Source organism: Belonocnema kinseyi, chromosome 3 (genome assembly GCF_010883055.1).
Source record: "Belonocnema kinseyi isolate 2016_QV_RU_SX_M_011 chromosome 3, B_treatae_v1, whole genome shotgun sequence".
Classification (NCBI taxonomy): Eukaryota; Metazoa; Arthropoda; class Insecta; order Hymenoptera; family Cynipidae; genus Belonocnema; species Belonocnema kinseyi.
In genome coordinates this window covers 139,585,291-139,600,391 of record NC_046659.1, presented here as the reverse complement: position 1 = coordinate 139,600,391, position 15,101 = coordinate 139,585,291, and the positions used below count along the sequence as shown (strand labels likewise).

At 28.5% G+C, this 15,101-nt stretch overlaps 1 protein-coding gene across 1 annotated transcript in view; it reads right to left on the bottom strand.

Moving 5' to 3' along the window:
- LOC117169580 (WD repeat-containing protein 87-like) overlaps window positions 1–14,724 on the bottom strand; it is a 21,629-nt gene extending 6,905 nt beyond the window's left edge. The window contains exons 1-2 of the mRNA XM_033356017.1: window positions 14,475–14,724; window positions 2,864–4,484 (exon numbers count right to left, since the gene is read on the bottom strand). Of these exons, the coding sequence (XP_033211908.1) occupies window positions 2,864–4,475 (1,612 nt within the window). The 5' untranslated portion in view covers window positions 4,476–4,484; window positions 14,475–14,724. The remainder of the gene's footprint in view (window positions 1–2,863; window positions 4,485–14,474) is intronic.
- Between the last annotated feature and the right edge of the window lie 377 nt (window positions 14,725–15,101).

Sequence of the window (15,101 nt, the reverse complement as noted above, 5' to 3'; positions counted from 1 at the left end):
CCCGTAACATTGTCCAGGCGCCCTCTAAATCTTTGTTTTTTATACGGTCCTCCCATATTGCCCTATCTATGCTTTCGATTATTTTATTTTGGAAATCTATGCGCACATCCGGTTTCTGTAGGTTCTCAATTTTTATTCGCGTTTGTTTTGCTTTCTTGGGTCTCTTTTTTCTTTAACCCCGACCTAAGTTAATTTTTGAGATCAGAAGGTAATGATCAGTATTGCATTCAGGACCCCTCATGACCCTTGTATCTTTGACTAACTCTCTAAGTCTTTCATCCGCAACAACAAAGTCAATTATACTGCGGCTATTTCCTTTAGACCAGGTGTACATGTGGATCATTTTATGCCTAAACCAAGCATTTGTAATAAACAGACCCCTTTCTATCTACTATAATAAGTATATTCATCATTTTTAATATTATAAAATTATTGTGTATCTCTATATGTGTATGTGTATACTTAATAACTTATATTGTGTAGTGTTTTGTCAAGGATTCGTCTTTCTGGTTTAAAAAATCAAGTAATTGGTTTCAAGTATAATATTCTTCTAGGCAGTTAGGTAAAAATCCGTATATTCTATTACATTGTCAACAGGCGAATTTTCTACCGTATAAACTGATGCATTTTCAACTATTCTACGGAAAATTCCATAATACTATCTAGTCAGGGTCAAAACAAACTTATATCTGCATAACGTAGTCTAATTGCAATATTTTAATTGCAAGTTACATATCGTTGGAATCGCAAAAAACATAGATTCCGAATATAATATTTTTAATTTGCTGATTGGAAAACTATAACATTTTATTGTATGGCATTTTATGCCTGATTAGGACAAAGGGGCCCCCCTCTGGGAAAGCCCGGCACAGCAATCTCGCTCAGTCAGGGACGTGAGGAGAAGTCGAGTGGAGAGGGTAAGACGAGCAGGTACACCGCGATGAAATAGATACTGCCCTTGAAGGCAGTTTCCAAGAAATTATTACAGAAGGGACAAAGGGTCAGGAGAAGAGAGAAGAGGTCAAGAAAAAACCGAACTGGTTGAAAAAGGAAGAACGAGAATGGGAATTGGAAGAACACAGAAGAAGGAAAAACTGGGTCCTGGTGAAGGAGTTGGGTGCGAAAAGAGGAATAAGAGTGGCAAGGGAGATGGAAAATACGATATGGGGACATACCGAAGTGATTGTTGCCATTGAACATATGAGACTGATAGGAAGTGGGACATTGCTTAAATTAGCTGCGGCCAGCAGTTACATGACGACATGGGAATTTAGGAGCAACTACAATTTGGTGATTCTTCAGGCAAACCTAGCTGGAGGAAAAATCTTTTATGAACTTTAAGATCAAATTAGATCCAGATTTTATATGGTGTGATAAAGCAGCTTCGAGGGAGAATAAAAAAGGTAGGGCGAAAGGGGGACATTAGGTTGGAGTAAGAAAAACATGTGGGAAAGGCTTGGAAGTGTCTGAGTGGGAATATGGTCTGTCTATCGAATGTGCAGCTCTGAAAGCCAATGGTAAAAAAGTAAAAATTATTTCTGCATACAATAATGTTGGGATGAAGGCTGTGAAAAAAGTTTTAGATTCTATGGTAGAAGAGGAGCGAGGGAAGGGTATCCATTTAATTCTGTTAGGTGATTGGAATGCGAGGATAGGTGAAGAACAGGGGGACAATGATGTTGAAGAATTTGATGTTGACATCATTGATACACATGGAGCTAGGGATCGAAAATCTGAAGATAAATTAGTCAATCAGGAAGGGAAAAAGGTTCTGGATTTTTGCGAAGAACATGGGCTTATAATTTTGAATGGTAGAATTAAAGGGGACAGGATGTGTAATTGGACGCATCTCTGCGAAGACAGAGGGTCGGTCCTCGACTACGTAATATATTTAGACTGAAGAGAATTGTCCAATAGTTAACGTGAAAGTGGAAAGACGAATCGAATCGGACCATCTTCCAGTAACATTCAATTTAGAGGTGGTGGAAGGTAACAGAGAGACAGGGGATTACGAAAATCAAAATGAATTCGAAGCAGAAAAGCTAGTCTTGGACCTAAGGAAAGAAAATGAATTCAGGGAGGAAATGCGTAAGTTGTGGAAGGAAGAAGTTAGGATGGAAGGGTGTTAGGAAAGGTGGGATAGATTAAAAAAATGTATATGGGAGGCAGCAAAGAAAGTAGGAATGATAAGGAAGGTAGAGATAAAAACAAGATTAAAAAAGACGGCAGGGTAAAATGGTTCGATGAGGAGTGTGCAATTCAAAGGAAAAAGGTTTGGGCTTGCCTAAAAAAATATCAATTTGAAGAAAGAAAAGAAACTTAGAAATCTGTATAGGGCAAAAATCAAGGGACAAAAAGAAAACGATTGAGAGGAAGTAGAAGAGAGTAGGAACATGGGAGATTTTTGGATGGCAATTGGGAAATTTAGAAGTCGAAAACAGCGCAACGGTCTTTGTAAAATATTTAAAATATTAGATAATATTTGTGAAATTGTTTTAAACTTTGGGAAATGATTGACAATATTTTAAAAATTAATGAAATCTTTGGTAAAGTCATTGAAATTTGTGTCAAAATGTTTTTAATCTGTCCCACATCTAAAAAAATCACAGATTTTTACTTCTAAGGGAGTAAAATTGGTCTATGACGGTTAAATAAATAAATAAAAAGTACTTTGTCATTCCCTAGGGATTAAAAAGTAAGCTTTACGTCCTAGGTAGTAAAAAGTAAAGATTTTACTGCAATCAGAAGTAAATTTCCAAGTTTGGAATTAAATTCCCGGTTTATTTTCGGGTCAAATTAACTTTTTTCGCAATAATTTGTTTCTTTAAAATTAAAATTGAATTAAAAAGATAAAAAAACTTGCCTCTGATAGTCTCGATTGGTTCCCAAGTATTCCGATCCTCTTTATTGATATTCTTCAATAAAAATGACCTCGTTCTTATCACCTGTTTCCTAAACTTCGTCACCCTCTTTACATCAGATTGCACATAATTATGTTCCGGCTCCACTCTCTTCAAATCCGCACTGCCATCTTCCCTCGGTTGGACAATAATCTTCAGTTCAGGAGTTGCACAATAAGCCTCAGATTCTTCATAAATCGCATTAAGCTCATTAAAAAAGGGACAATCAGTCATCGCCCTAACAGTACATCCATCTTCAATGCACCGGATATAATGCATTCTCAAATTCTTCATTTTTATTTTAAACTGCGAGATGGTCCTATTGTATCCCCTTTTCTGCATCGGCGCTATCAATTTCCGAAGAACTCCCTCCGTCATTCGTTCCCGAAAAGCTCGCGACAAATTTAATTCCACGACCAAGCCGAGAAGCGTTTTCGTTTCTTTGTAACTCCAGCAGGAGCCTCTCGAGTGTCTCCTCTGGAGCTCATCCTCCGAATCCCGTTGACCGAAGGATTTGAAATCAAAGTTTTCGAAAAAGGAGCCAAATATCTTCTCGTAAATGAAATAGAACGGAAATTTCCGAACCGCTTCCGCCTCCTCGACACAGCGCTTCCCCTCGATATAATTCTGCATCAGATTCTCCATTTTCGACTGGATTTGCTTCTTAGTTCGCGTGTAGCCACTGTCGTTCAAAAGCAAGAGTATTTTCCCGGCAGCGAGATCTGTATTCTGAAAAGCTTCTTCGACAATGTCCAGGTCCTTGATTGTCGTCAGCAGCATCACTGTCTCCTCCTCGGACCAGATTTCATCACTCTTGAGGAGCTTCATCTGCTGCGGTATCTTCGGCAGCTTCACGTACTCCTCTTCCCACATTTTCTTCAAGTAACAGTAATAAGGACACTCTATCGCACTCTTGCCTCTTTGATCATTTTTCTTGAAGTTGAGAAAAGTAGTTTTCAGACTCTGCAGAGCTGTTTTCACTTCCGTGGGGCTTCGGCTGTACCCGTTTCCGGCTAAAGCTGAACTGATCTTGCGCAGAGCCCTTGGGGAGAAAAGGTGCAAGGTGATTTCGTTGGACAATTTCATTTCTCGAATCAGCAGGAGCATAGTTTCGAGCTCCACTGGAGTCCAGATGTCTTCGGTGTTGTCATTTTCCTCCTCAGATATCTGGAGGACTTTGTCTCTCGTGTCTTCGATGAGAAGATTCTTGTTGCTGTAGATGGCATCGAGTTGATCGTAAAAGGGACACTCCTTCAACGACTCTTCCGGGCATCCAGATTTTTTACACTTCACGTATCCTCGACGCAAGGATTTTATTTTAAGGTGGATTTGATGGGGGGTTCTTTGGAAGCCGAGGTTATTTAGGGGCTCGGTGAGAATCTCTCCCAATTCTAGATCGGTGGGATTCCGATTGAGTAAATTGTGCTTTTGTATGAGTTGGAGGACGGTGATTACCTCCTCGTCTCGCCATTTTATTTTCTTGTCGACCCACTTTTGCGAGGTCTTTCTTGACTCGAGATCAACCCACTGGGCGTCCGAGTCGATTGGGGTTGTCAAGTCATCCTCTTCATCCATCGAACAATGCTGTGGACGAAAAGAGATTCTAAATTTTGATTAGAAGCGGCGGAGCCTCTTTTTTCAGAAATCGACCAAGGAGAAGCAAAGTATCGATTAGCCCCCCCCCCCCCCACTTCTGAAATCGAATTATTAAATTCATCGGATCGTTTGAATATTTTTAAAATCGTAGCTGAAATCTTTGCGAAATAATTAAATTATTTATGGAATCTTGTTAATCTACAGGAAATATAAAAAGTGTATCTAAAATCTTTGCGAGATATTTTTAATCTTTGTGAAATATTTGGGAAATCATTTATGCCTTTTTCAAATGTTTTAAATCTATCTGCAATCTTCGAAGGAAATTTTGCGAGATATTTGAAATCCTTGAAGTCCTTAGGAAACCACTGAAATCGTTTAAAAATATTTGGCAATAAGTGTAAAATTTTTCAAATCTTTAGGAGATTATTGAAAACTTTGTGCAACATTTGAAAATCTATCTAAAATCTTTACGAAATATTTTAACTCTTTGTGAAATCTTTAGGAAATATTTTTGAAACGTTTGATAATATTTGTGAAATTATTAAAATCTTTGTGAAATCCTTGTTTGAAACCTTTCTGACATCCTTAGAATTTCCAAACTATTTAAGATATTTTTAACATATGATTTGTAATATTTGCAATATTGTTGAAATCTTTGAAAAATCATTGAAATCTTTGAGAAAAATTTGAAAATCTATCTAATATCTTTGGAAAATATTTAAAGTCTTTGCGAAATGTTTAGGAATAATTTGAAATATCGGAAAATTTTCTAAAATAGTTGAAATCTTTCTAAAAACTTTGAAATCTATCCGGAATCTTTGTCAAATATTTTTAATCTTTGAAATCCTTAGGAGAACAATGAAATCTTTTTGAAATCTTTCTCATATCCTTGGAAATATTTGATAATATCTGAAAGTTTTTTTAAATCATTGGGAAATCCTTGAAATCTTTTTGCAACATTTGCAAATCTATCTAAAATCTTTGCGAAATATTTTAACTCTGCGAAATCTTTGCAAAATATTTGAAATTTTTAAAATCCTTAGGAAACCAATAAAATCTTTCTGATATCCTTGGAAATATCTTAAATAATTCTGCAATATTTGGGAATATTTGTGAAATTATTAAAAGTTTTGGGAAATCATTGAAATCTTTGTACAACATTCGCAAATCTATCTCAAATTTTTACGAAATATTTTATCTATTTGTGAAATCTTTGGGAAATATTCGAAATATTTGATATTTGTGAAATTAATCAAATCTTTGTGAAATCTTTGGGTTATCTTTGAAATATTTTTCAAATACTTGATGATATTAGTGAAATAATGAAATCTTTGCGAAATAATTGAAATTCTAAGGAAACCACTGCAATCTTTTTGAAATGTTTCTGATTTCCTTGGAAATATTTTTTAAATATTTGATAATATCTGTCAAAATTTGTAAATCTTTGGGAAGTCAAAATATTTTAAATATTTTTTAATATTTGTGAAATTTGAAATCTTTGGAGAATCACTGAAATCCTTAGGAAACTATTAAAATCTTTCTAATTTCCTGGGAAATATTTTTAAATATTTGAAATATTTTTGAAATACTTGGTAATATTTTTAACATATAATTTGTAATATTTGTAAAATTTTTTAAATCTCTGAAAAATCATTGAAATCTTTGAGCAATATTTGAAAATCTAGCTGAAATCTTTGTCAAATAATTAAAGCATTTACTAAATCTTTTTAATCTATACGAAATATTTTTGAAATACTCGATAATATCTGGGACATTTTTTTAATCTTTGGAAAAGCATTAAAATCTTTGTGCAACATTTAAAAATCTATCTCAAATATTTGTAAAACATTTTAACTCTTTGTGAAATCTTTGATAAATATTTTTTAAATATTTCATGATATTAGTAAAATCATTGAAATTTTTGTGCGCTCTCTGCAATCTATCTGAAATGTTATTAAAATAGTTCAAATATTTGTAAAATCTTTGAAATCTATCCGAAATCATTGCAAAATATTTGAAATTCTTAGGAAAATATAACAATTTTTTTTTAAAGCTGTCTGATATCTTTGAAAATACTTTTAAAATATTTCAAATATTTTTGAAATATTTAGTAATATTTGTGAAATTTTAGGTCTTTGGGAAATCATTAAGATCTTTGTGCAATATTTGAAAATCTATCTAAAATCTTTGGGAAACATTTTAACTCTTTGTGAAAGCTTTGGAGAATATTTGAAATATTTTGAACATATTTGACGGCATTTGTAAAATAACAACATCCTTCTGATATCCTTCGAAATATTATCAAAATACTTAAAATATTTGTGAAATATTTGGTAATGTTTGTTAGATTTTTTAAATCTGTGTAACACATTTGAAAACCTACTTGAAATCTTTCTGATATCCTTGCAAATATTTTCAAAATATTTATTAATATTTGTACAATTTTTGAAATCTTTGGGAAAGCATTGAAATCTCCGCGAAACAATTGAAAATCTAACTGAAACCTTTGTGAAATAATTAAAGTATTTATGAAATCTTTTTAATCTATACGAAATATTTTTTTTAAATATTTGATAATATCTGTGAAAGTTTTTAAATCTTTATGCAAAATTAAAAAATTTATCTAAAATCTTTGCGAAATATTTTTAATCTTTGTGAAATCTTTGGGAAATGTATGAAACATGTGATATTTGTGAAATTAATTAAATCTTTCTGATATCCTTGGAAATATTACCAAAATTTTTAAGATATTTTCAATCATTTTGTAATATTTGTAAAAATTTTTAAATCTTTAGGAAATTATTGAAATCTTTGTGCAAAATTTGAAAATCTATCTAAAATCTTTACGAAATATTTAAACTTTTTGTGAAATCTTTCTAAAATCCTTCGGAAATCATTTATGCCTTTGTAAAATCTTTTAAATCTAGACCAAATCTTTGTAGAATCTTTGCGAAATATTTAAAATTTTCGAAATCCTTAAGAAACCATTGACATTTTTGAAAGATCTTTTTGACATCCTTAGAAAAATTTTCAAACAATTTTAAGATACTTTTAAAATATTTGCTAATGTTTGCAAAATTTTTCAATTATTTGGGAAAGCATTGAAATCTTTGTGCAACATTTGAAAATCTATCTAAAATCTTTACGAAATATTTTAACTCTTTGTGAAATTTTTGCAAAATATTTATGAAATCCTTGGGAAATCATTGAAATCGCTGTGCACTCTTTGAAACCTATCCAAAATCTTTCAAAATATTTGAAATCTTTGAAATCAGTAGGAAAACATTTAAATCTTTTTGAAATATTTCTGATATTCTTGAAAATATTTCAATTATTTTTGAAATATTTGGTAATATTTGTGAAATTTTTCAAAAATCTTTGGAAAATCATTGAAATTTTTGTGCAACAATTGAAAATCTATCTAAAATTTTTGCGAAAAATTTTCACTCTATGTGAAATGTTTTGGAAATATTTGAAATATTTTTAAAACATTTGAGAGAATTTGTAAAATAATCAAATCTTTCTGATAGCCTTGGGAATATTTTCAAAAGAATTGAAATATTTGAAATCTGTGAAATTTTTTCAATCTTTGGGAAATCATTAAAATCTTTGTGCAACATTTCAATTTCCACCTCAACTCTTTGCGAAATCTTTGGAAATAATTTTAAATATTTCATGATATTAATAAAATCATTGAAATCTTTGTGCGCTCTGTGAAATCTATCATAAAGTTTTCTAAAATAGTTCAAATCTTTGCAAAATCTTTTAAATCTATCCGGAATCTTTGTGAAATATTTGAAATTCATAGGAAACCATTGAAATCTTTTTGAAATCTTTTTGATATTCTTCGAAATATTTTAAAAATATTTGGTAATGTTTGTTAAAGTTTGGAAATCTTTGTGCAACATTTGAAGACCTACCTGAAATCTTTGTGAAATCTTTATGAAATCTTTTTAATCTATACGAAATATTTTTTAAATATTTGATAACACTTGTGAAATTTTTTAAATATTTCAGAAATCATTGAAATCTTTGTGCAACATTTGAAAATCTATCTAAAATCTTTGCAAAATGTTTTAATTCTTTGTGAAAGCTTTGGGGAATATTTGAAATATTTCAGACATATTTGATGGTATTTGTAAAATAATGAAATCTTTGTGAAATCCTCAGGAAATTATTTATGCCTTTTTTAAAATGTTTTAAATCTAGCCGAATTCATCGTGGAATATTTGCCAAATATTTGAAGTCCTTAGGAAACTATTGAAATCTTTTCGAAATGTTTCTGATATTTTCGGAAATATTTTCAAAATATTTGAAATATTCGGTAATATTTAATTTTTGAAATCCTTCAGAAAGCACTGAAATATTTGTGAAACATTTAAAAACGTAACTGAAACCTTTGTGAAATAATTAAAGTATTTATGAAATCTTTTTAATCTATCCGAAATATTTTTTAAAATATTTTATAATATCTGTGAAATTTTTGAAATCTTTATCCAAAATTGGAAAATTTATTTAAAATCTTTGCGAAATATTTGGGAAATGTTTGAAATATTTAATGGTATTTGTAAAATTAATTAAATCTTAGTGAAATCCTTGGGAAATCATTTATGCCTTTTTTAAATGTTTTAAATCGATCCGAAATCTTCGTAGAAACTTTGCGAGATATTTGGAATCCTTGAAGCCTTTAGGAAACCATTGAAATATTTTTAAGATCTTTCTGACATCCTTGCAAATATTATCAAACTATTTAATATATTTTTGAAATACATATTCAGTAATATTCGTAAAATCTTTTGGAAATTATTGAAATCTTTGTGCAAAATTTCAAAATCTATCCAAAATCTTTCGAAATATTTGAAATCATTGAAATATGCGATATCTGTGAAGTTTTTGAAATATTTGGTAATCATTTTCAAATATTTTTAATCTATATGAAATATTTTTGAAATATGCGATAATATCTGTGAAGTTTTTTAAATCATTGGGAAATCATTGAAATCTTTTTGCAACATTTGAAAATCTATTAAAAATATTTGTAAAATATTTGAAATCTTTAAATCCTTAGGAAATAATTAAAATCCTTCTGATATCCTTGGAAATATCTTAAATAATTCTGCAATATTTGGGAATATTTGTGAAATTTTATCAAATTTTGGGAAATCCTTGAAACCATTGTGCAAGATTTGAAAATCTATCTCAAAATTTTACGAAATATTTTATATATTTGTGAAATCTTTGGGAAATATTCGAAATATTTCATATTTGTGAAATTAATTAAATCTTTGTGAAGTCCTAAAGAAACTATTAAAATATGTTTGAACCCTTTCTGATATCCTTGGAAATATTTTCGAAATATTTGGTAATATTTTTAACATGATTTGTAATATTTGTGAAATTTTTGAAATCTTTGAAAAATCATTAAAATCTTTGAGGAACAATTGAAAACTTACCTGAAACCTTTTTAAAATATTCGATAATATCTGTGAAATTTTTTTAATCTTTGCGAAACATTTGAACTCTTTGTGAAAGCTTTGGAATATATTTGAAGTATTTTTGAAATATTTGACCGTATTTGTAAAATAATAAAATGTTTTTGATATCCTTGGGAATATTTTCAAAATATTTAAAATATTTGACATCTGTGAAATTTTTTAATCTTTGGGAAATCAATGAAATCTTTGTGCAACATTTGAATATCCACCTAAAATTTTTGCAAAATATTTTAATTCTTGCCGAATTCTTTGGGAAATATTTGATGATATTAGTGAAATCATTGAAATACTTGTGTGATCTAAGAAATCTGTGGAATTTTTTCTAAAATATTTGAAATATTTTAAATCTATCCGAAATCTTTGCGAAATATTTGAAATCTTTGTACAACATTTGAAAATCTATCTGAAATCTTTACGAAATATTTTAACTTTTTGTGAAATCTTTGAAATATTTGATATTGGTGAAATTAATGAAATCTTTGTGAAAGCCTTCGGAAATAATTTTTCCATTTGTAAAATCTTTTAAATCTATCCAAAATCTTTGTGGAATCTTTGCGAAATATTTGAAATCTTCGAAATCTTGAGGAAATCATAGAAATATTTTAAAAGTCTTTCTGATAAACTTGGAAATATTTTGAAATATATTTTTGAAATCTTTGATAATATCTGTGAAATTTGTTTAGCCTTTGAGGAACCATTGAAATCTTTGTGCAACATTTGAAAATCTATCTAAAATCTTTGAGAAATATTTCCTCTTTGTGAAATATTTGAAGCATTTGATAATACTTGTAAAATTATTGAAATATTGTGAAATCGTTGTTTGATATCTTTCGCTTTTTGAAACCTATCTTAAATTAAAATCTTTGAAATACTTAGGAAACCATTGAAATCTTTTGAAATCTTTCTGATATGCTTTGAAATATTTTCGAAATATTTGGTAATATTTGTGAAATCATTGAAATCTTTGAGCAACATTTGAAAACCTACCTGAAATTTTTGTGAAATAATTAAAGTATTTATTAAATCTTTTTAATTTATACGAAATATTTTTGAAATATTCGATAACATCTGTCAAATTTTGGAAATCTTTGGGAAATCATTGAAATCTTTGTGCGCTCTGTGAAATCTATCTGAAATTTTCCTAAAATAGCTGAAATCTTTGTAAACTCTTTGAAATCTATTCAAAATCATTGCGAAATATTTGAAATCTTTGAAATCCTTAGGAAGCCATTGAAATCTCTTTAAAATCTTTCAGATATCCTTGAAAATACATTTAAAATTCTGTAAACCCTTAAACCTAAAATCTTTGCAAAATATTTCACTTCTTTGCGAAATCTTTGGAAACAATTTGAAATATTTTTTTTAATATTTGATATTAGTAAAATCATTGAAATCTCTGTGCGCTCTGTGAAATCTATCTGAAATTTTCCTAAAATAGCTGAAATCTTTGTAAACTCTTTGAAATCTATTCAAAATCATTGCGAAATATTTGAAATCTTTGAAATCCTTAGGAAGCCATTGAAATCTCTTTAAAATCTTTCAGACATCCTTGAAAATACATTTAAAATTATTGAAAAATATTTCAATTCTTTGCGAAATGTTTGGAAACAATTTGAAATATTTTTTTAAATATTTGATATTAGTAAAATCATTGAAATCTCTGTGCGCTCTGTGAAATCAATCGGAAATTTTCCTAAATTAGTTGAAATCTTCGTGAAATCTTTAAAATCGTTAGGAAACCATTGAAATATTTTTTAAACCTTTCTGATATCCTTGGAAATATTTTCAAAATATTTTAAATATTTGTCAATATTTGTAAAATCCTTGAAATCTATGTGCAAAATTTGAAAATCTATCTAAAATATTTACGAAATATTTTAACTTTTTGTGACATCTCTGGGAAATATTTGATATTGGTGAAATTAATGAAATCTTTGTGAAATCGTTTGGAAATCATTTATGCCTTTGTAAAATCTTTTAAATCTATCAAAAATCTTTGTGTAATCTTTGCGAAATATTTGAAATGTTCGAAATCCCTAGGAAATCATTGAAATCTTTTTAAAATCTTTCTAATAAACTTGGAAATATTTTCAAATATATTTAATAATATTTGTGAAACTTTTGAAATCTTTGTGAAATCCTCGGGAAATTATTAATGTCTTTGTAAAATGTTTTTAATTTATCCGAAATCTTTGTAGAATCTTTGTGAAATAGTTGAAATCCTTAGGAAACCATTGAAATCTTTTTGAAATCTTTCTGATATCCTTGGAAATATTTTAAATAATTATAAAATATTTGTGAAATTTTTTGAATCTTTAGAAAATCATTGAAATCTTTGTGCAACATTTGAAAATCTATCTAAAATCTTTGCAAAATATTCAAAGTCTTTGCGAAATGTTTAGGAATAATTTGAAATATCGGAAAATTTTCTAAAATAGTTGAAATCTTTGTAAAATCTTTGAAATCTATCCGGAATCTTTGTCAAATATTTTTAATCTTTGAAATCCTTAGGAGAATATTTTTGAAATATTTTATAATATCTGTGAAATCTTAGAAATCTTTGGGAAATAATTCAAAGCTTTGGGGAATATTTGAAATATTTGATGGCATTTATGAAATAATGAAATCTTATCATTATTATCATATATCATTAGAAAAATGTTAAAAATATTTGAAATATTTGTGCAATTTTTTAAATCTTTATGCAACATTTGAAAATTCATCTAAAATCTTTGCGAAATATTTTAACTTTTTGTGAAATCTTTAGGAAATGCTTGAAATATTTTTGAAATATTTGACAATATCTCTGAAATTTTGTAAATATTTGGGAAATCATTGAAATTTTTACGCAAAATTTAAAAATCTATCTAAAATTTTTACAAAATATTTTATCTCTTTGTGAAATTTTTGGGAAATATTTGAAATCTTTGAATTCCTTAGGGAACCATTGAAATATTTCTAAACCCTTTCTGATATCCATGGAAATATTTTCAAAATATTTTTTATATTTTTGCAATATTTGATAATATATGTCAAGTGAATTGTGAAGAATTTGTGATTGTAAATCTTTGAAATATTTGATATTAGGGAAATAATTTAAATCTTTGTGCGCTCTGTGAAATCTATCTTATTTTCAAATATATTTGAGATATTTTTGAAATATTTGATAATATCTGTAACATTTTTTTAATCTTTGAGGAATAATTGTAATAATTGTGCAGCATTTTAAAATCTATCTAAAATCTTTAGAAATACTTTAAATTTTTGTGAAATATTTAATAATATTTTGGAATCTTTTGGGAAATTATTGAAATCTTTGCGTAACATTTGAAAATCTATCTGAAACCTTTAAGGAATTTTTTAAATATTTGATATTTGTGAAATTTTTGAAATCTTTGGGAAATCATGGAAATCTTTGTGCAACATTTAAAAATCTATCCAAAATCTTTGCGAAATATTTTTAAAAAATTTTAAAGCTTTAGGGAATATCTGAAATATCTGATGGTATTTGTGAAGTAATGAAATTTTTGTGAAATCCTAGGGAAATTATTTATACCTTTGTAAAATGTTTTAAATCTATCAAAAATCATTATAGAATCTCTGCGATTTAATTTTTTTTTTAAATTAATTTTTTTTAAATTGTACGTAAAAAACCAAAACTACCCAATCACTCTTTTTCTTTTTCGAAAAATTTTGTTTATATTTTTCAATAATAAGTAAGATTAAGTCTCCTGATTCGTCGAGAAGGAATGTTTCAGTACAAAAATGAGTATAAAAAATGTATTTCATAGAGATTTAAACTTTCTATTTTTTTAATACATCCATTAATTTCAAAGGCAAACAAGAAGAACATTTTATTTTGGGTTTTGAGGGCAATTAGTGAAGGAATTCCTCAGAATATTTTCTGTACCGGTATACATAAAAAAAATCTTAAATCTTAAATAGTTAAAAAAAATGATTGCATATATTTTATGACAATATATAAAGCTTTCGAGAATATAAAGTTGAGATAAAAGCCAATTTCTCAAATATTGACATTTTTTCTGAAAGCTAAATTTCTATTCCAATAATCATTTATCTTTGTAGAAACAAAATTCTTTTGTATGCGAACATCGTTTAGAGCCAAAAGAGAAGTATTAAAAAGTAAAAAAATAGTTGTCTAAATACTTTAATTGAATTTTCGAAAAGTGAGGTTACGTTGCATGACACAGCAGTTGAAAATGATGGGAAAAAACTTTAATTTTCGGCACTTTTTCAACAATTTCAACAAATCTAAACAGATCTTAATATTTCAAACGCACTTCATGAAGGTCACTGATCAAAGGGATCAAAAACACTGAAAATTCTATGCTGTTTATACGTGAAACTAAATCCTCTAAGGGGACTTTTGTGTTTATTTATGAATTTTACTGGAATTGGCAGCTACAGGGATTCGGTGAATTTGATTCAGATTCATATAAGGCCACTAACATTCTATTCTTACCTTTAGTTTATCTCAAACGACACGTTTGGTGGACAGAATTTTGGAAAATTTAAAAATAAATAGTTCTGGAACTGTGTTTATATACAAGTGACAAAACTCTTAAATATGGCGTCTTGTGGATTTCCCCCAATTATCCACGACTGATATAATTATTATAAAATATCTCATTTCTGAAGAAATGTCTATAATTATTCACATATCACCTTATAAGTGACATAAATTTTATAATTAAGTTGTGTCAATCTTTGTTTTGTATTAAATTAGGTGTGTACATTTTTCTGTTTAAGTGGGAGAAATCGAAGATGTCTGCATGCCAAGGGTCAAACAATAATACCAATTTGCTTGGGACGAAACCTAATTTCTTAAATAATTAAACAAAAATAGTTTGCCATTAAAAAATTATTTTAATATTCTTTATTATTTTTATAAGGTTATTCAGTTGAATGATAAAGAAATGACCAAAAATTTCGCAAAAAATAATATCTAAATACACAATTGATATACTGTGATGTTAAAGTCAGTATAATTACATACAATGGAGGCTTGTAATAGCGTTATAAAGATTTCAATTTAGGTATAATTATATCAATTTTATGATTTTCCCATCCTGTGGGTGGGGGGGGGGGG